Raw genomic sequence first — 20,438 nt, 5'->3', positions numbered from 1 at the left:
ATAACACTGATAATTGCTCAGATTCTACTATGCTAAATTAAACAAGATGCTAAACGATCATTTTAAATGTTAACACAGGGGAAAAACAGAGCCAGATATTATTTAACTTTCTTTAATGACAAATCATTAGGATTAAGCATATTTAACTTCATAAATGCTCAGGATAATTGCATAGAGAAATCATTTACACAAACATGATCATCTTTTATTCGCTCTTCTCCATTACACTCTACAGAAGAACCCTCCTTCAACTACTTTACTGTGCATCTTATTTCATAAGTGACTGGAAATTTAAATGGTTGATCTGAATGGGCTGGAAGACAAAGGGCTGTGTTCAGTTGAAAAGTCACAGAAAGAAAGGCTACAACAGATATACAGTGGGAATGCAAACAGAATAGAAATGTAGTAGAATGCTGATAGCAACTCTACAGTGCTTGTGTTTCTCGGGCTCAGCAGCACTGGATCAGTGGGTGTATACTGAAATAAAATACATGAAAAGCATGCATTATTCGGTGCATTTATGTTAATAAAACAAAGCCTTGCAATGCATTGACATAACAAGCTAATTTGAAATCTTTAAGAAATATGATCCATGTATTGCCAAACATTAAGAAATATGTGTAGTTCTGTACCAGCAGTGCTAAAGTTTCTCAGGCAAAAGGATTTCCCCCAAACGGGTCCCCAAAAGCATCTGCGAGAGCAGTAGTCTGAGTGGCTGGAGTGCTCTGTGAAAAACAAACAAAAACATAAGACAACGAAACCCATTCACAATATAAATGCGTTAAAAAGAGAAAGTCAAATTTGCAATCCCAAAAACACAGTATAAACGTATGGTGTCACGTACGGTATTTATAGGTGGTGCTCCAAAAGGGTTAGTTCCAAAAGTGTCATCAAAAAGGTTTGAGCCTGCAGGGACTAGATTTGGAGTGAAGGTAGCGTCCAAAAGTCCCGCGGCTGGGACCGGAGTCAGACTGGAAACAGTTGCAGGGGACTGCTGAGGAGCAAGTTTGGAAGTCCCTGGACACAAAATGGGGAATTGTAATGATCAAACTATCAAAATGACTAGGCTGCATGTCTTAATCACAAGTAGCAGCTGATAGTTAAATGTGTACCATTCGAGTTCACGGAGATTTGGTTTATGTCAAAGTCATCATAATCTGCCACCTCCTGAGCCAGGCCAACCTTACTGGAAAAGTACTGGTCAAATGAGCCATTGGTGTTTGGACCAGGTTCTTGTTCTGCTTTCTGGGGCTTAACCATCTGGAAATTTTTGAACATGTCTTTTCCAGTCTTCTTCTCCTTCTCCCCAAGGGGGTCCAAAGCTGTAAAGGCACTTTTGACCACTGGGGGTTCTTCTTTCACTGGAGGACGTGGTGGAGGGCGAGGAGGAACAACTGCACCCTGCTGCATACTCATTATTGCATTAGGAGGCATCATGGGAGCAAATTGGTTTGCTTGGAAAGGACTGACCCCAGGACAAGCAGTGGGCCAGGCCCCAACAGGTGCTGCGATTCCCGGTTGACCCCAGGATTGTGAGGCAGCTGATGGACCAAAAGACAAAGCCCCTTGCTGCCCCCATGCAGGTGCAGGCAGGCCTCCAAAAGCAGATGGTTGAGGAAGAGGATTTGGTTGTCCTGGAACCGTTACTTGAGGAAAACCGCTCTGAGGAGGAAACATTGTGGGTGTTTGACCCCATAGAGATGGAGCTGTCCCAGGAGTTTGAGTGACAGAAGTAGGACCTAAAGACAATGAACCTACAGAGAAAAACCAAAAAGCAACAAAATACAAAACAAATTTAATCTAAATCATGCTCAGCAGACCCCAGGGGCACTACAAGAGAAAATGAAGATCTACAATGACACATACTGTATATTGATTTACACTAAATGCAGATTTAGTCGTTTTGTTTGTTTTTTACATTGCCTGCATAATACCACAATTGATAGTTTTCTTCACACAGTATAAATACCAGTTGTTCTTCATAAAGAGAAAAAATAAAACTGAAGTAAAAAACAAAAACAAATGTAATTATTAGATCAGCCAATTTAGTTACACTAATAAAGCATGCATTATACCAAGAGCATTGATGGTGGAGGAAGGCGTGTTGTTGAATAAGTCCGCTGGAATGGATGAATTCTGATTCGAGGACTGAGACTCCTGGGTTGGTGGAGCAAAGAGTTCAGCTCCAAACATGTCATTTCCAGGTGACTGTGAAGGCACAGTGGTTAAAAAAAAAAAAAAAAAAATTAGTACTCTGCAATTAAGTAAAATTACAGTGCCAAATGAGATGAAAAAGAAAAAAAAAAGAAAAATGGATGTGGAATGCTGCCACTGAGAAAGAGACCAATTTTAAATCACCAAAGGTGTCAAAGGTTGTCAGCCAAGTTTGATACACACACCGTATATCTGTAGATGGTTTACTCGAATACATTTTCCCGTTGCAAAATTAAACTAAGGTATGAAGCATGCAGTATTGCTTTCAGGGATTCCCATGACATTGTGGTGTACATACACAATTAAGTTAGGTTTAAAAAAAAAAAAAATTAATTAATTAAAATGAACCATTTTGTATGGATGCATCTAGCTTCTACAAATGAATAGAGAAAAAGGACCAGTCAATTAGCATAAAACTTGGTAGCTTTCTTTCTCAGCAAAAAGTATAATCAATTTAAGACACTGCAGTACATGGACAACAATGCCATGTCCCTCAACACAAGTTAATAATGTGAGGGTTTCCGTCCAATTTTTTCCAATGTGAAAAAAACAAAAAAACAAAAACACCCTAAACCATAAATCTATCAGTGAATGAGTTGAGACCACAAGGACTTTTTAAAATCATAATCATTTAAACATCCATTCTTTCTCAAGCCTCAAAGCATTTAGACAACGTGAACATCTTTACATTCAAGTAAAGATGCACACTTTTATCATTTTAAAATACTGATTACATTATGCCATTTATGCAATAAAACACAGCCCTTATAGTCCCTCTCAATGGTATGTGAAGTAATACAGACAGAGAGCTTTGTAGAGGGGGGGGGTGGGGTGGGGTTCTCTTGCCACATGTTCACCTTCCCTCTCCTCCGCATGCATCTGGACCTCGAACTTTGGGGTGGGGGGCAAAGGACCAACAAGCCTCCATTTTGAACAGAAGGTGGCGTGATGGTTTGAAACAATGCCAGTGATTGACTTGATTCATTACACAAGAGAGGACTTTGGAAGACAGGAGGACCTGATTTGGATACCCCGTTTAAGATAGACGGGTTGTTCATTGAGGTGCTCAAAAAAGGATTCTGGCTAAAGAGGGAATTGCCGTCACTGTTCAGATTGCTTAAAGGAAGCTGCTTTAATTGTGCATTTTGACTTTCATGGGACAACTGGGCACCGGACAGTCCATTAAACTGCTGACTGTGTGAAGTGGAGTCTTTACTCAGGCTTTGCTGCAAGTCTGATCCATTTAAGAGGAAACTAGAAATATCTGACTTGTTATTGGAAGAAAACATGGAATCTGATTGTGTGAAATCATTCAAGGGAGAAAAGGGATCATCACTGAAGGGATCGGAACTAGGAGTTGGGAAAAGATCTGATGTAAAGGAAACCGGTTTGTCGTCTAATTTATTGGAGAGAGGAGATGGGTAGCAGATGACAGGATTTTCTTGTTTGCCATCAATCAAAGCAAAGTCAAGCAGAAGAACACTCTCAGGCTGGTTTTAGAAGGAAAAAAAAAAGATAATTGTCAAATAGACCATGAAAAATACTGAAAGAAAATAGGAAGGTAGTTATAGCATCATATAACATGAAAGTTTCCATAGAAAGCATCTTAACCACCAGTAATTGAAGTTCTCTTTTCTCATTTAATGGGCTTGGGTGCCATCTACTGGCCAATGGGACTTTCCTCAACAGCATTTAGCAGTAAAAAAGAATTTGGTCATGAAAAAAAGCAAACGCTTGGGACCTTTAAATGAGAAAAGAGGGCTGACGGATGACTGTTAGATGTTAACAGAAGATACTGGCAAATACTTTAGTATGTTAAGAACTCAAAAGGACAGGGAAGATTATATTTAGGGAAGAAATAAATAAGACAAGAAATCTAGCCACATGCAAGGCAAACTCTATGCTCATTCTAAACATGTATGGAAGCACATAGTTAGCAATATTCAATTTGAAATGTAATATGCAAAATGGCATTGCATTCTGTATTTAAATGTACATTACCATTCTAGCAACGTTTGGTGCAAAATTAAATTACATAATTTACATTTGCCATTTCATACACTAGTTTCAATATGCATATTGAAATGGTTTATAAGTGGCAAAATTAACATTCAAATGCATTACAGAAATGATTAGATATATGCAACATGTTCAAGCAAAAACTGTGGCAAAATGATCATTCAAATGTTATTTTTTTCTTAATTGCATTTACACACAGCCAAGACACTTGCGATTGCATTTTCATGAAATGTCCCACAATGAATGTAGCAAAATTCAATGTGCACATTGAAAACGCATTTCCGAGCTGATCCCGCCCCCTCCTGGCCTGTCAATCACTGCATCAAGGCGGGGCTCGGCAACAACAGGTAAACATAACATGTTATGGCTATGTTACGTGTTTTGAGATGTTGAAAAAAAATAAATAAAAAAATACAACTCAAATTGAATATTGCTACCCATGTGCTTCCATAAAATCTGGGAATATTTGTTAAAGGAATTATTTAATAAATCACTTAAAACATGTCAACAGCAGAACCACTGCCAAATGCATACTGTAGGGTCATTACCGTAGGAGAGTGAATGTCAGGTGGAGTGGACATATTGCCAAACAGGTCCATCTGCTCTACGGTCTGAGAATAACAAAACGTGACACCACTAGGTTATTTGAGGATTCCCAAGGTCCATTTGGGGGTTGTTCTCTTTTTTTCCACAATTTTCTAATTTGTATGAAAATTGCCGTTTTGTATAAAAGCACTTACTTTTACAGCATTTTCTTGTTCATCCAGGTTGAGTAAAGCACCACCACCACCATTCTGATGACCAAACATTATAGGGTTAGTTCACCCAAAAATTGTAATTCTGTCATTAACGACTCACCCTCATATGATTCCAAACCCGTAAAACCTATGTTCATCTTCGGAACATATGAAAATTTACAGCAACATCATTGCAACTTCAAGGCCCAGAAAGGTAGTAGAAACACCATTAAAGGTGCTATATGTAACTTCTCTAAAATTAATCCTTTTTTATTGCCTGTGTGTGAAGGAGTCATTGTAAGAAAAGTGTGAAGACACAGATCAACACGGCAGAGTGTTTGAATTATGGAGAGACCTCCATTATTTTTATTGTGATAAATTACACTTATAAAATAAGTTTTCAGATATCCTGAAATAATCATAAACTAATGAAAAAGCAAGGTAAACCACAACATGAGACATGAAATGAATACAAAAGACTGTTCTAGAATAACAAAAAGTAGGTGCTTTAGAATGCAACTTATTTTATGTACTAGATCCACTGTCTAACATCACTCATCCCACTACTATCATATTGTTTATAATACACATTTCCAGACATGTTCAGTACAGTAATGTTACTTCCTAAAATCTTACTGTTACACTGAAATTGTTCAGTCTAGTTCACTAACCGTTTTCGTTATCATATACATTCACCTATGTTGACATTGCTGATTGTGAAAGATACACGAATAGTTAGTGAAATACCTAAAGCTAGATAACACCACAAATGTAACATTATCATGGTACGAGCATGGAGCATTAGGATTTGCACAAATTCTAGTCGCTTCATAATATTAAGATTTCAATGCTCTAAGGTTTAATCAAAAATATCTTCGTTTGTGTTCGAAGGTCAAAGAGAATTTTCATTTTTGGGTAAACTAAACCTTTAAGACACGAATGAAAGATGACATTAAAACATCACCCAAAAATGGTTTACACCCACCTCAATCACAGTGCCATTTCCTTCACCCTGCAAAGTATTAAAGGGTTCAGTCAGTAAAGTAAAATTAATCGAACAATAGGAAAAAAGGTTAAAAATGTTTATGAAAACATGTTCTCAAAACCACAGTTTATGAAAAACTGCATATTCAGTTTGAAAAGCAGTCAACCATTGAGAGCTGTTATAAAAAAAAAAAATTAAAGTCTTGAGTACTCAATCGCTTTGTTCACCAATAGACAAATCTCTAGCCTACAATCTTGGTACTACCAAACTCGTTCCTCATATTTTAGACAAAAGTAATAAAAAAAAAACCTAAATAAAATGTAAATGCTTTTGTTTTAAAGTATTAAAATTATATTCACATCACCTTCAGTGGATCAGCCTCTTTCTTCTTCATATTGAAGATTAGTTGAAACAGATCCTTCAAATCAGTGACCAGAGACTCAGCCTGAAAGAGAGGAATTGACAACAGAATACATGAGTGCTCTGCTTACACTGGAGATAACATTCCATCCATGTTGTAATATTTTTTATTTATTATTGCGTCTTTTCTAAGCGACAACTAAAAGAATGGCAAAATAATTATTTTACACCAGGTTTCAAACATAGCCTTCCATTATCCAGAATTCTGTGTTTGAACAAACACCGACCTGCTGAGCTGTTTTAACAGCAAAAAACTGGTGCTGCCCCTCTGCCCCGCAAACATATCCAAAGGCCCGGTTATCAGTGACATCACGAGCAATGAAAGAGATCTTATTCACCACATGTTCATGCTCAATCACCTGAGAGAGAGCGAGATGAGAGCATGCTATAAAGTCAGATATTTATGACATGACCAGTAATTAGTTTCACACATCAACTTAAAAGGGTTAGTTCACCCAAAAATGAAAATAATGTCATGAATGACTCACCCTCAGGCCCGCAAGACCTCCGTTCATCTTTGGAACACAGTTTAAGATATTTTAGATTTAGTCCGAGAGCTTTCTGTCCCTCTGTCCCAGTACGATATACTGTACTTGTGCAGAAAGGAAATAAAGACAAAGTAGTCCATCATGTGACACCAGTGGGTTAGTTAGGCATCGAAAATACATTTGTCCAAAAAAAAAAAAACAACAACTACAACTTTCAGCATTGCATTGTCTTCCGGTTCTGTTGTGAAGTCGCATTCAGTGACGCCAATGATGTAAGGCACTGCGGACGTGTTATCTGGTGCGATTGAGCTTGTTTACAGTCTGAGGGAAATGCACGCTGTAAACAAACCAATCTTTGCAAACATGTTTAAGGACTGACACAGAGGAAGACTTGCATTTTTTTTTGCCCAGCCATATTTATTTGAACCCGAATACACAGACCCACCAGATACACATGATCACCAGCAGCGTCACTGAATGCATATTGACAACAGAACCGGAAGACAATACAATGCTGAACTAAGTCATAGTTTGTTATTTTTGAACCAAAATGCATTTTAAACGCTTCCAAACATTCTCACGAACCTACTGGTGTCACATGGACTACTTTGATGATGTCTTTATTTCCCTTCTACAAGGACATGTATACATTTTCATGGAGGGACAGAAAATATATACATGGTACAAATCTCCATAAACACCTCTAGACTAAATCTAAAATATGTTAAACTGTGTCCCGTAGATGAACAGAGGTCTTATGAGCTTGGGACAACATGAGTCATTAATGACATAATTTTTGGGTAAACTAACCCTTTAAAGGAGTAGTTCACTTTTGAAAAAAAACTTTTGCTGATAATTTACTCACCCCCATGTCATCCAAGATGTCCATGTCATTCTTTCTTCAGTCGAAAAGAAATTAAGGTTTTTGATGAAAACATTCCAGGATTTCTCCATATAATGCACCTTACTGGTAATCAAACGATTCAAGGTCCAAAACACAGTTTCAGTGCAAACTGTTCAAAGGGCTTTAAACGATTTCAAGCGATGAATAAGGGTTTTATCAAGCGAAATGATCGTTAATTTAAAAAAAAAAAAAACCACAAGAACAAAGTTTAAGTTTCATAAGTTTAAATGCTCGCCTTGCTCTGTTATGTGATGCGCGTTCATGACTCTTCTGTTCGAACTCGTTCATCAAAATGAACAAGTCTTTTTCCGAGTCAATTTTTTCCAGAGTTCGTTTTGTTCATTGAATGAACCAAATGACTCGGAAAAAGATTTTTTCATTTTGATGAACGAGTTCAAACAGGAGTCGCAAATGTGCATCGAGCATTTGAGCTTATAAAACGTATACTTTTTTTTTTTTTTTTAAATGAGCGAGGTTTTGCTTGTTTCATTGTCCGGAATCGTTTAAAGCCCTTTGAACAGTTTGCAGTTTGTACTGAAAGTGTCTTTTGGACAAAGTGAATTATATTAAAGTGCATTATATGGAGAACAATACTGGAATGTTTTCAAAAACCTTAATTTCTTTTCGACTGAAGAAAGAATGACATGGACATCTTGGATGACATGGGGGTGAGTAAATTATCATCAAAAGTGAACTACTCCTTTAAGCATCCACAAAACTACTCACCCCAGTTCTCTCATCAATAATTTTAATTCCAGTTAGAGAGATGTGCACCCATATTCTTTGCTTGTGCTTGCCTTGAGAACGAGCAGCTATTGCCATGCCCTGTAGACAAACAAAAGCGGAGTACAGTTCCTACCAACAATAACTGCACCAATAACAGAATATAATAATATTGCCTTCACACTGTGCACCACAAACCCTGCTACTATTAAATATCAGCTTAAAATAAAGCCATTACAATACACTGTAAGATCTGAAGGACTTACTGTCTTTCTCTCTCATTTATACACGCATACATATGAGAAGGGGAAAATGTTACCAATTAATTGTCATTAAAGTGAAATTACTGAACTTAAATATACAAGCTTGATAAAAATATTTATTCTAGAAGAAATTTTCAGATGGCCCTTAGAGGATTTTGCATCTGAACCCTTCATTCTTTCTATTCTATACACACCAACAACAACAACAACAACAACAGAAATGCACCTTTAGTTTCATCATGGAATCCTGACACATTTTATCCCCTCTTGCTTCTGAGACATCATCCACACCAATAAGCTTGGCTTTGTATCTCACTCCATCACCCTGAAACCTGGCGAGCAGAAACTCATCTGTCTTCTCTGGGACTGTGGAGGAACAGGATAAGCATGTGCGCATGCATTACACACACAAAGAGAGGGAAAAAAAATATTTGCATGCGTTTGGTGGCAACCACGCATTTAATTTTTTTTTTTTTTTTAAAGCTGCCAGACTATACTTTTTCTCCTTTCCCTCCAGAATGAAGTTCTGGTCACAGGTGCAGTGGGTGTTGTTACAGATGTTGGCTCAGTGGTTGATGCTGGTTCTGCTGGTACCACAGTAACTGGCTCAGCATCAGATGGTTGCGACATGATGGGTGCTTCGTTACAGGAGACTGGAAGCGAAAGAGGGGGACAAAACCAGGCGAAGGCGCAAAAAAAAAAAAAAAAAAATCCAGGTAGGATATTCAGCAAACACACATTCTCAGCACTGCGCCTGGACAAAGAAAAAAGAAAAACCAAGATGAATGAAATTGATCATCGAGAACATTGAAATGTGATGTGTATTTCTTTTATTCATGACACTGTCAGTTGATTTTTTTTTGCTTATTCAAATATGAAGGGGTGGTTAAGAACTGGACATCAGGCCTCATTTCGAGTTAGCCTTAGTGTCATTTATCAAATATAACAGACATTTACATCGAAAGTCTGGCATTATAAATTTGCTTTTGGTGTACAAACAAACGGTTTTTAATGCCAGGCTAGCGGTTAACATTGCCTCGCACTAGCCTAGCACCAGCAAACTATGCAACTGGGAAAACTGCCTCCACTGATAAATAACAAAGGCTAACTCAGAAAAAGGCCTAATGTCCAAAATCCTGAACTACTCCTTTAACAAGAACCATGTGTCTACATGTACAACCAACTAAATTGTTTAAATTCAGAAGGCATCACATAAACATACACATCAAGAAATGTAAAACTCTGCCAACTAACTTTACTTGGGCCATAGATTCTATTAGTGACAACAACAAAAAAAGACAGGAAGGAGAGGAAACGGCATTAGAAAAAAAAAAAAAAAACACTTCCTGCTTAGTAGACAAAAAAAAAGTGGGGGAAAAAGTGACAAATAAGTTTTCCCAAAATCCTGAAAAAAAGGTAACCTTTAGAAACAAAATGGATACAAGTAATCATTATGAACTAATTTCAGAGACTAAAGAAAAGACCATTCATCTAAACCATAAAATACAGTCTCACGCATACAAGATCCCCCAACAGATGGATAAACATCTCCACAGATATTAATCAGTTAAGGTGAAACGTCTCAGTCAACAAAAGGAAAGAAAAGATGATCAAATATTCTGAAAGACATACCTTACGAGCAGCCAATAATGTTTAGCTGCATACTTTTCAGCAGAAAGAGGAAAAAGCAAGCAAGAGCAAAGGTGGGCAGACCAAAGGTTGAGCAATTAAATCTGTTAATCCTTTTCCAGCAGCTCATCAGCCGGGGGAAAAAAAAAAAAAAAACACAGCTCTAATCCCATGATTCTCAAGATTACCCAAATGTTCTCATTTCAGCACAGGTTTTGGGGCAGAATTACTTTTCCCGGTTTAAATTTGAGAAGAAAATCTGTCTGATGCACTCAGATTATCTGTTCTTTATCTTACATGAAGATGTCATGACCAATATTTAGCGCAAGTTTATGAGTTTACATAATCAATGCAGCAGGAGCCCAAAGCAGTACCAAGATGACAAAATGGAGCAGAAAATATTTTAGGGTCCATTCCAATTATGTCCACACAGACTATGAAAGAAAATTGGCATCATAAAATTATTAAGGTTTTATAAAACCAAAGTTGTATTATTAGGTCATATGACCATGAGCATCTTTTTGACCTTTACAACAGGAAAAGAAAAAAAAAAGGAAAAAGAAACTACTATAATGCCTTAGGGATGAAATACTTTTATGTATACACACTTTAAATGAGAATTCAGACAAATTTACTTCGCAAATCAAATACGTTTCAAGAGTAATGACAAAACTAGAAGAGTCATGTTTTATGACACTAAACAGCTGACAGAGCCAGATATATGAGAAGTTTATCAGCGGAGTTGATTATCAAGAGTGGAAAACAGTGGCAGAATGGCTGTAAGAATTCTCATTACTGCATATCCAGGGTCATACAGTGCATAATAGCCTGTAATACAGGCAACCATAAAACCATAAAAGAGTGGCAAGCAAAATGAAGATTCTGTGTTTTCTGCTTTACAAGCACCCAAGTAGGTAATCTCCATGCTTTCAAACAAGCACAAGCACATAATAAAATTGTGATAAAAAGTTCACTTTTTTCTAGCTGTGAAACGCAGGCATAAAAGTTACTTTTAAACAAGGGTTATGCACGGCAACAGATTCATAAAAATCACAATGCTCATACTTCAAACATCTCTTACAGCTGATCAGAGAAGGGAAAAATGGCATCTAGTTAAAAATATCACAGCACACTATGAACAGTATTAAACAGAACTGTCTTCTGCCTGCCAATTCGTAGATTTTGTTTAGTTTCTCAATTTAAGTCATAAATGTAATTGAGAAGTCAAGATACATTTTTTCCATCTGAATGCACAGATGCTTCAGAAATTCTGTGATGGCCTGAATGACTGAATATTCTGAGACACAAGGAATCTTGTGACCATCTACACATTAACCTAGATAGGCCAGGTAGACAAGATGGAGGACCAAGCTTAGAAAAGTCTCTGAATTCGAACTTATTTAATTGTTTTTATTTAGAACTTCCTCCTGGCTGTTTTTAGAACTTCTAAGGTCCATTATCTGAAACTGGGATATCCTTGTGTTAAAACTGAGCACCTTTCAGTGAAATTCCTATAATTTCTTGTTTATACCATGAGGACTAGTCTCGTGGCCCTGGCTGTTCAGTAACTTAGATGAACCCAAAAGTCACAACAGTTAAGTTTCATTAAAACAGATGATTCAGCAACAGTGGAGGGTGTTCATAAACTGGCAAAATTCCACCTCAGCAGTATCACAAGCATGCACAAATTAACCTTTGGGGGGGGGGGGTCTCTTAAATGAGACCTATGAACTTGGGAAGGCAATTTATAACTTGATTGTAATTCTTCCTGGTTGAGACATTCTGTAAACAAAGCACGGATTGTAATGCCTGAGAAAATGCATGTTAGGCTTGCTGGGCTACACTAATATTTATTATAATTATTTTTATAATTTACATAGTAAACTTCTAAAATTGTAGCATATGATTGTGTGTATTCAGTATTTTCCCCCTTTTAAAACAATTCACAATTTCCCTTTATTTGGATTGTCCCTTTAACATAATCAGTTGACTAACATTGCACCTACATCTCTACTTACTAACTCTCACTAGAGTGTTAGTAGAGTATTAGTAGACTGGTAGGGTTAGGGATAGAATAAATAGTAGGCTAGTTGAAATGTAGTTGCAAAGTTAGGCTACTTATATTCAGTAGATTGTCTGTTGGAGCATCACAATAAAGAGCTGTCAGATATTAAGCAGACAGTCAACTAATACTCTAATGAGAGGTAGTTGACATGTAGTTGCAAAGTTACTTAGTCAACAGAATGTGAATGTTCAAAAGGGATCATCAAAATAAAGTGTTACCCAATTCACTTGTTTAAAATATAAAAAGTTGACGCTCTTAAATGACACGTGGTCAAATTCAAAATCTTCTGTAATCATGTCAAGTAATTTATATATTTTTTAAATAAAACTCATCATTGAAACGTTTCCTTTATAATGCCATCAAGTTAAATACCAACACATGCCGCACTGACAGTCAACTATCAAAATGCCACAGGTAGGCTAACACTAGAGGTTGCCGCGCAAGTGCCTTTGTAACTTACCGCAATGATGCATTCTTGAACTCCACACCTGAAAAACTGATAACAAACTCAAATCAATGCTGATGAGCGCCGTGGAAAGTTGCAATGAGTATAAACCCAAACCACTCTTACTCCAAACAGGCGGTCCTCCTCCTCAAACTGCTCGCTCGCCACCGAGTGCCACACTGGCGGAGACTTGAGCCCCTCCCACATGTAGGTTACCGCGCACCTTGACCTTTATAACAATGCTGCTAATGCCACTGATTGATTAACCTTGAATTGAACACTGTTTTTAAATTAATAAGGTAATCTCTCTTGAAAGATTTAGGCCTATTAAAGTGACAGTTTACATAGGCCCGCACTTAGCCTACATAGAACTGTGCAGATTTCCTTTGCATTAAGCCAGCGAACGTTATGAAAGCTAGTAAAGAAATGCAGCTCTCTGTTCTCTGCTCATCCTTCCTTCCTCACTACCCTTCCTCTGCGGACACTGCTGACATGCAGTATAAGAGCTTGGCAAAGGGAGAAAGGGTTTAAAAGAGATGAGAAAACTAACAAAGGTCAATGCAGTCTCTCTTTTTTTTCTCTTTTTCTAAAGGAATTGTGTTGGCTATTGAAACAAAACAACACAAATGAAATGACTATCAGTTATCTCAGGGCAACACGTCCTGATGGACTTGACGGACAAGACAACTGAGGACTTTCAGCTGCCGTACAACCATGGCATTTATTTTTCTGTTTTATTACTGATATGTGAATCTTTTAAGGGGGAATAATGATTATTTAGGGCATTTCACTCAAAAATTTGAGCATGTACGTGTGACTGATGTCATCATTCAGGGATCATTGGTATGTTTGATTTATCATTTGAGATTTTCCTCGTTTTCTATGAAACGTATTTGGCTGGCAATATCAGTTGTAAGAGTTGTACACAAGAGCTGGTGTGTGGTATGTGTCAAAGATTTCACTTACTCAGCTTCCGGCAGGGAAGAGCAGAAGGCCGCTTTTCCATAGCGATTTTAGTATTTGCATTGTGTAAGGATGAGAAATTAGCAAAATCTATTTACTAAATTCTGACAGCTCTGAATGTAAAGTTTGCTTCAGAAATGAACTAAGTGTCATTCTATTTGCATATGAAGTCTTAAACTAAAAAGAAAATTCTGCTCATTTTATAATATTAATAATGTTGTAGGATTGAATAATAGTATGATTTAGAAAAAAAGAATATTATGAGTTTAGATTATCTGACAAAGCAGGTCTAGATGTTTTAGACTCAGCTGAAGAACTGAGTGACGTCTGAAGTTTTTGAATTGCAATTGGACTAATCTTCCAGTAATAGTGCCCCAAAAAACAGGAAAAGAGGAGAGGAGTGCAGTTCATGTCCGATCCACCTTCCTGAGTGAGCCGAGGGGAAGCGTCTGAAACATTAAAAAGTGGTGTTCTCAGCACATAGCTGTGTTACAGGACAGGATCTATGTTCACTTTGACAGCTCAAAGTTCCTCTTTGACCCTGCACAAAGAGCTGTATTGTTTTGTGGCATGGTTGAATTTGATGAGTGGAGAAGGCAGCTGACTTAGCACAAATTGCTGATAGGTCACTTAAAAAAAAATGTTAATCTACACTTATAAAATAAAATACATGTGTTTATGATTTATATGAAAGGTTTCAAATAGAAGTAATAATAATGTGTCTTATAACACGCAGATCCTTATAGGATTGTGCATTAAAGGGATAGTTCACCCAAAAGATTTTCCCTTTCCCTGAACTTTCCCTTTAAGATTAACTTTAAAAAAAAAACTCTGGACTTCTGATATGTCAATAGAATTTGTTTGAGATTTCAGCATGTTTGTGAAATCAAGGCTCTCATGGTCAGAAAAACCTAGTTTAAACTAAAGTGAGAAAACATAGGAATCACTTAACTAATTTTATGTTTTATAGAATTTGTTGTATTTTCAAAAATAAATACAATTTGAAATATATAAAAGAAATAGAACACTCAAGGATTGGGTAACATTCAAATATTTTATTTGGAGATACATTCCTCATCTGTCTAGAAACATAAACATGGGCTACTCTTACTGTTGTTTAATATTATATAGAATGCTAAAGCACTTAAAAGAAGAAATGTTCTATAAGAAAATATAGATTCTGTGACGTACAAAAATTCCGGTAAATAGCAATTCATTAGGTCGGAAAGTTTAACATTAGACAGTTGCGGTAAATGCTGTGGCGTCACATGATTTAAGGGAAAGCACAGTGATATACACAAAACTTTTGGAGACACACATTTCCAAATCCCTTCAACTCTAAAAAGCTTAATTATTAACGTTAAATCAATGCTTAAATACAAGTGTACACATTTCAACACACACTCAAAGGACTGTCCAAAGCTTCACCATGAAGGCTTTAGCTGCTTTATGTGTAACTATTTGCCTTTTTTATCAGGCTAATGGAAAGAGCATAACAGACCACATGTAAGTATGCACAATTTCATCAAAATGGAGTTGGAATTGTAAGTTATTATTATAATGGCGATCATTGTCTTTCTCAAAGGCGAGGGCCCAGACGGGAGGTGCGGGAAATTAATGATCCTGCATCAATCGACTGCAAAATGAGTGCCTGGACCCCGTGGACATCCTGTGACCCGTGCACTAATACCACGGTACTGGAGTAACTTTTCTTCTCTGTCACTTTCTCTATAAATAATGTTGTTTAAAAATTGTCATCTGAAATCATTCTGAATTAATGTTTTGAAGAAATGTGTTCACATGTGCTTGTGTAACACAGCATCGCTCTAGAGGTATTGAGGTCTTTGGGCAGTTTAAAGGCTCTAGGTGCATAAACCCAATTGGAGAGCGGAGAACCTGTAAACCTTCTACCAAATGTCAGATGGACCCTCCACCTGTCTGCAAAAGCTCTCAATGGCAGTGCGCTTCAGGTCAGTATTTTTTATTTATTTATTTTTTTTGGCATTTTGTTTTGTGGCCAGTAGATATTTAGTTGTAGGGTAAATTGCTAAGCAATATTCAGCATTAAGTATAACTTTACCCTCAGGAATATGTATAAACAAAAATCTCAAGTGTAATGGGGATCACGACTGTGGAGAGACAGATACGTCCGATGAAGACGAGTGTGACGTCATCAGGACACCTTGCGGCAGGACGGCTGTATTTGAGTCTGACATAGCCCTCCAAGCTGGATACGGGTCAGAGCCTTTTGTAACTTTTCAAATGAAATGAACTTTTAACTTTTCCAATAAATTGAAAAAAAATGCTGAATAAATAATTTGTATTTTTTCAAATAAATAAATAAAAAATGTATAATGTTCAAAATGGATCTTAGCAGTGGTATTAAAATTGGAATCGAGAATTACAAGGATACAATACAAGTCAAGGATACATGGGTCAAAAATAGAGCCCGACCGATAAAGCGATTTTGAGGCCGATACCGATACAAATATTTTTAGGTTTTAAAATCCGATATTCTGATATATCGGCCGATATTTTTTTTTATTAAATATTGTTGGATTTCACACACGTGTAAAAGAAAAGCTAACTTATTTGCACAAGATACGTTTGATACTTTTTCTCTATGTCTAAATGTTTACTCCTCGCAGGTATAACTTACATTTTACAATGCAGGGACTGTAACTAGAGATATGCTAGTTATAAATACAGTAATAATTACTTTATTTAGGCAGAAAAAGTTCATTGTGGTTTCCAAGCTCATTAATGTTAACGTTAGCGGTCTTCCACTGATGATAGTGGCATTAGCTATAGCTTTATGGTTAGCTAGTCTATGATGAGCCATAATTTAGCAATAGATAACATCATACTGCAAATTGTAAAACATACATTTTCAATATAACAGGCCAAGGAGAGATGATTGAAGCGTGTTTCGTCCGTTTTATTTTATTTTTTAAATATTCATTTATCGGCCATTAAAACTGCCGATACCGATATTTTGGAAAATGCCTAATATCGGCCGATTATATTGGACGGCCGATATATCGGTCTGGCTCTAGTCAAAAACAACTAAATCTGTATTATTTATTTATTAAATTTTTTGTGGTGATGGGGCCAGTGAAAATTTTTCACTAAATCGAATCGAAAATCTTCTCTCAACAGAATAAATATTCTGGGATCTGGACCTCGGATGAATCCCTTTAACAACAAATTATATAATGGCCAATGTAATCGGATCAGAGATCCATCTACATTGGAATATAACAGACTACCCTGGAATGTTGGAGTTCTCAACTATGAGGTGGGTCTCTCAGTTTACATGATGTCAACTGTTGTTTAACAAAGGTTTTGGGTATTTGTTGAGAGCAAAACTTAAAAAAAAAAAAAAAAGCAACAGTAAAAAAAATCTCCTAAAAATGACTGCAAGACAAACAAACCAACAAGTAAAAGCACTTAAATTCTGACAGACACACTTCTTAAAAATACTATTTTTAGTCTTGACCCTTGTCTCTTTATCTTCAGACAAAAGTGGAAGAGAGCAGCTCCAAAGAGATGTACGAGGACATTCACTCGTTAATAAAAGAGATTACTAGAGAATCATCCAGATCTGTTGAAGGGGGCGTAACCTTTAAGTTTACACCTACTGAGCCCTCCAGTGCTGGTGCTGGCAGTGATGCTGGCAGTGCTGGTGAGGGTGGAGATGTTGCCAGCCCCGGTGAGACTGGTGAAGCTGCTAGTCCCAGTGAGGATGGTGAAGCCAGAGGTCCTGGTGTGGGCGGTGACGCTGAAGGTCCTGGTGGTGGCGGTGAAGTCGAAGGTTTGGGTGATGGCGGTGAAGGTATCATGCCTGGTGGAGGCCAAAATCTTGGTCCTGGCATGGGTTTAAGTGCATCATTAGGATTTGACGCTAAGACAGAAAATAAAAATATCATCAAACAGCTGTCAGAAATCACATCGACCAAGGTGAGTGAGATTCAGGTTTATTCATTGTATTGCTATCTTACCCATTTCAACTTTATTGTAATTCACATCGCCAGGCTGTTCATGGAACAGACTAAAATTCAAAACTGAACAAAAACAAAAGAAAATATTCACAATAAATAGACATTGAGTATGAAAAGAAATAATAAAGACCACCTTCTCAAATCTGCAACATATGTGTTGCCTCTTTCTACTAGTATGTGTTCTCTTTCAGAGAAAGACCTTCATGAGAGTGAAAGGCAGAGTGGAGCTGGCCACCTACAGGATGAGACAGCGAGGGCTGGAGGTATCCTCAACGTTCTTGGATGACGTGGATGCCCTGCCACTTACGTATGAGAAGGGACAGTATTTTGCCTTCTTGGAGGACTATGGAACACACTTCACCAAGAATGGAAAGTCCGGTGGAGAATATGAGCTTGTTTACATAATGAATGACGATATCCTCAAACTAAAAGGTGGGTTTAAAATAACATTTCAAGTTTTTTGTAAAGCCTGGAGACCTTGGGGCAACATAACAACACGTTATTGTAATTCCAAAAGATATTCAAAGAGACTGTATGACATGACTCCCATTAAAGTCCCCGTGAACCGGAAGTTGCAAACGATTTTTCTCCAGTGCTGTGACGTATTTCCAAGTGAAACGGAATATTGAACAGAGGGCAGGGTTTTACTCTAGCGCTCCTCCTCTCCATCTCTCGCTCATGGCAAACTAACGGTTTGAGGGGAGTGGTTAAGCATTTTCCCACCCTGTGAAGCTGTGAAACCTACGTCATCAGAAAAAGAAACCATTCCAGACCGGAAGTAACTTTTCAGATTTTGATTAAAGATTACCAAGGTAAAACATTTTTTCTAATATATATTTACTTGCACGGATTAATTGTTCACCACAAGACTAGTAATATGCGCTAACAAAGTAAATAGGTTCAATTTTGATTTCACGGGGACTTTATGTAAATGTGTTAATGGGAAGGATAGTTTTTCAGGCCGAAAGCCTCATTGAAGGATTATGACTTGACTTTATTTGATGGTTTAACTTTATCTAACTACAGAGATCACTGAATCCACGATCAAGGACTGTTTCGAGCTTGGAATTAGAGCCAATGTACAGTTTTCCCAATTAGGAGAGGGAGGAGGACACGTTAAACCTGTAAACAAGTGTGATACTCTAACAGACAAACCCACAGGTGTGTATGTGTGTACGCTCATTTTAATAGTAAGATATTAAAGGAATAGTTCGCTCAAAATACACAAAAAAGAAGATATTTTTGTCCATAAATTAAAAGTTAGTTAGGAGGACGAGAGTTGTTTTTGTACAACCAAAAACAGTTCTTTTGAAAATAATATCTTTTTTTGTGTGTGTTACATGAGAGACAGGACATTAGGAATTTTAATTTTGGGGTGAACTTTCCCTTTAAAATCAACAGACACATTCCTTCTGATAAAAATATATTTTGCTCACAACCTTGATCACCAGATGACAAGAACAAGAGGGGGGTTATTGATAAGGTGCTGAGCGTAGTGAGAGGGGGTAGTCCAGCCTCAGCAGTAGCCATGAAGTCTCAACTCACAAAAGATGGCATTCTAGACTACAGTCAATTTGTGGAATGGGCAAAGACCGTCTCTGCTCTACCTGCTCTCATTCACAGTGACGTGAGACACTTCACCTTCATTTTAGCCTACAATTGAAAGCGCATGTGTGTTAACTGCTCTAACTGGAACACAATTGTCATTGTTCGGCAGCCTGAACCCATCTACAATGCGATCCCTTTGGGATTTCCTGATGCTCAGCCGAGGCGGGACAATCTCAGAAGAGCCCTTGATGACTATATGGCCGAGTACAGCGTGTGTAAGTGCCAGCCGTGCCAAAATGGTGGCACTGTTATCCAGATAGACGGGGAGTGTAAATGCATGTGCTCACCTGGGACTGAAGGTGTCGCGTGTCAGATCGTTGACATGGAAATGATGAAAGGTGTGTGTTTCTGAGTGCAACGTTCTGTAAAACTTCCATACCCTTCATTACTGTTGCTTTGAGTTGAGCGTTCCATCTGTCTCTATTCACTCATTTAGTAAAGTCTTTTGAACAACTGGGGAACTGGGGCTGTTGGTCTTCCTGGTCCCACTGCTCAGGAGGGCGTCGCAAACGGACCCGCACCTGCAATACTCGAGGTGTACCAACCGGAATCTGCAGAGGAGATACAACCAGTGAAGACTACTGCTAGGAATCAGAGTCACAACTAATCACGTAGCCTATTATTAAAAATGCTGTGAACAAAATAAGAAAATAAACTGGTTTGATTACATGTACTTTTACATATTACTCTCATTATGACATTAAAGCACGCATTTTTGACAACACTGCCGACTTGTGGTCAAAATAGGTAGTGGATCCCATAGTTTGCATTGCTTGATAACACAGCCCATCACGGAGGCAATGGCATCACAAACTGATCGATCCCATGGTACTTCTGAAAATAATTTACCAATGTGTTTAAAAAAATACCAGATAGATTTGGAAACAAATCTAAAATTCAAAAAATGTTTCCGTGATTTATGCACCCTAGATCACATTGTTGCCAACAAGACATTCATTTAAGGATTTGACTAG

General features: G+C 37.5%; 2 protein-coding genes across 3 annotated transcripts; one reads left to right on the top strand and one right to left on the bottom strand.

Annotated features, from left to right (window-relative positions):
• Positions 1 to 96: 96 nt before the first annotated feature.
• On the bottom strand, positions 97 to 13,098 carry dab2 (DAB adaptor protein 2). 2 transcript variants are annotated; one of them, XM_039658868.2, is made up of 16 exons: positions 13,019 to 13,098; positions 12,908 to 12,943; positions 9,251 to 9,507; positions 8,980 to 9,119; positions 8,494 to 8,592; positions 6,603 to 6,734; positions 6,320 to 6,400; positions 5,956 to 5,982; positions 4,974 to 5,027; positions 4,782 to 4,844; positions 3,072 to 3,704; positions 2,076 to 2,208; positions 1,113 to 1,754; positions 845 to 1,017; positions 633 to 725; positions 97 to 477 (listed from the first exon to the last, which is right to left on the bottom strand). In XM_039658868.2, the coding sequence occupies exons 3-15, from the start codon at positions 9,381 to 9,383 to the stop codon at positions 651 to 653; spliced, it is 2,385 nt and encodes a 794-aa protein (XP_039514802.2). In that variant the 5' UTR covers positions 9,384 to 9,507; positions 12,908 to 12,943; positions 13,019 to 13,098; the 3' UTR covers positions 97 to 477; positions 633 to 650. The 2 variants fall into 2 exon arrangements, with proteins under 2 accessions (XP_039514802.2, XP_039514803.2); XM_039658869.2 differs by lacking the exon at positions 3,072 to 3,704 and having other exon boundaries at positions 12,908 to 13,046.
• A 2,148-nt stretch (positions 13,099 to 15,246) lies between these two features.
• Positions 15,247 to 20,133, top strand: c9 (complement C9). Its single transcript, XM_039658870.2, has 11 exons — positions 15,247 to 15,361; positions 15,441 to 15,549; positions 15,675 to 15,825; positions 15,942 to 16,092; positions 17,015 to 17,153; positions 17,375 to 17,815; positions 18,048 to 18,288; positions 18,883 to 19,017; positions 19,308 to 19,483; positions 19,574 to 19,802; positions 19,901 to 20,133. The coding sequence occupies exons 1-11, from the start codon at positions 15,285 to 15,287 to the stop codon at positions 20,050 to 20,052; spliced, it is 2,001 nt and encodes a 666-aa protein (XP_039514804.2). The 5' UTR covers positions 15,247 to 15,284; the 3' UTR covers positions 20,053 to 20,133.
• Positions 20,134 to 20,438: the final 305 nt, after the last annotated feature.

The sequence above is a fragment of the Pimephales promelas genome, chromosome 4 (assembly GCF_988280905.1).
Source record: "Pimephales promelas chromosome 4, fPimPro1.hap1.1, whole genome shotgun sequence".
Lineage (NCBI taxonomy): Eukaryota > Metazoa > Chordata > Actinopteri > Cypriniformes > Leuciscidae > Pimephales > Pimephales promelas.
The sequence above is the reverse complement of the archived record's forward strand: the minus strand, read 5'-3'. Positions and strand labels throughout refer to the sequence as shown.

What these genes read in the sequence shown, in the direction of transcription:
- dab2 (XM_039658868.2), bottom strand. Translation starts at nt 9,383, where the DNA reads ATGTCGCAACCATCTGATGCTGAGCCAGTTACTGTGGTACCAGCAGAA. An exon ending in ATTCCATGATGAAACTAAAG is followed by an intron (nt 8,593 to 8,979) that starts GTGCATTTCTGT and finishes GTTTGTCTACAG; the next exon opens with GGCATGGCAATAGCTGCTCG. An exon ending in AAGAGGCTGATCCACTGAAG is followed by an intron (nt 5,983 to 6,319) that starts GTGATGTGAATA and finishes AATACTTTGCAG; the next exon opens with GGTGAAGGAAATGGCACTGT.
- c9 (XM_039658870.2), top strand. Translation starts at nt 15,285, where the DNA reads ATGAAGGCTTTAGCTGCTTTATGTGTAACTATTTGCCTTTTTTATCAG. An exon ending in AAGAGCATAACAGACCACAT is followed by an intron (nt 15,362 to 15,440) that starts GTAAGTATGCAC and finishes TCTTTCTCAAAG; the next exon opens with GCGAGGGCCCAGACGGGAGG. An exon ending in TTGGAGTTCTCAACTATGAG is followed by an intron (nt 17,154 to 17,374) that starts GTGGGTCTCTCA and finishes CTTTATCTTCAG; the next exon opens with ACAAAAGTGGAAGAGAGCAG.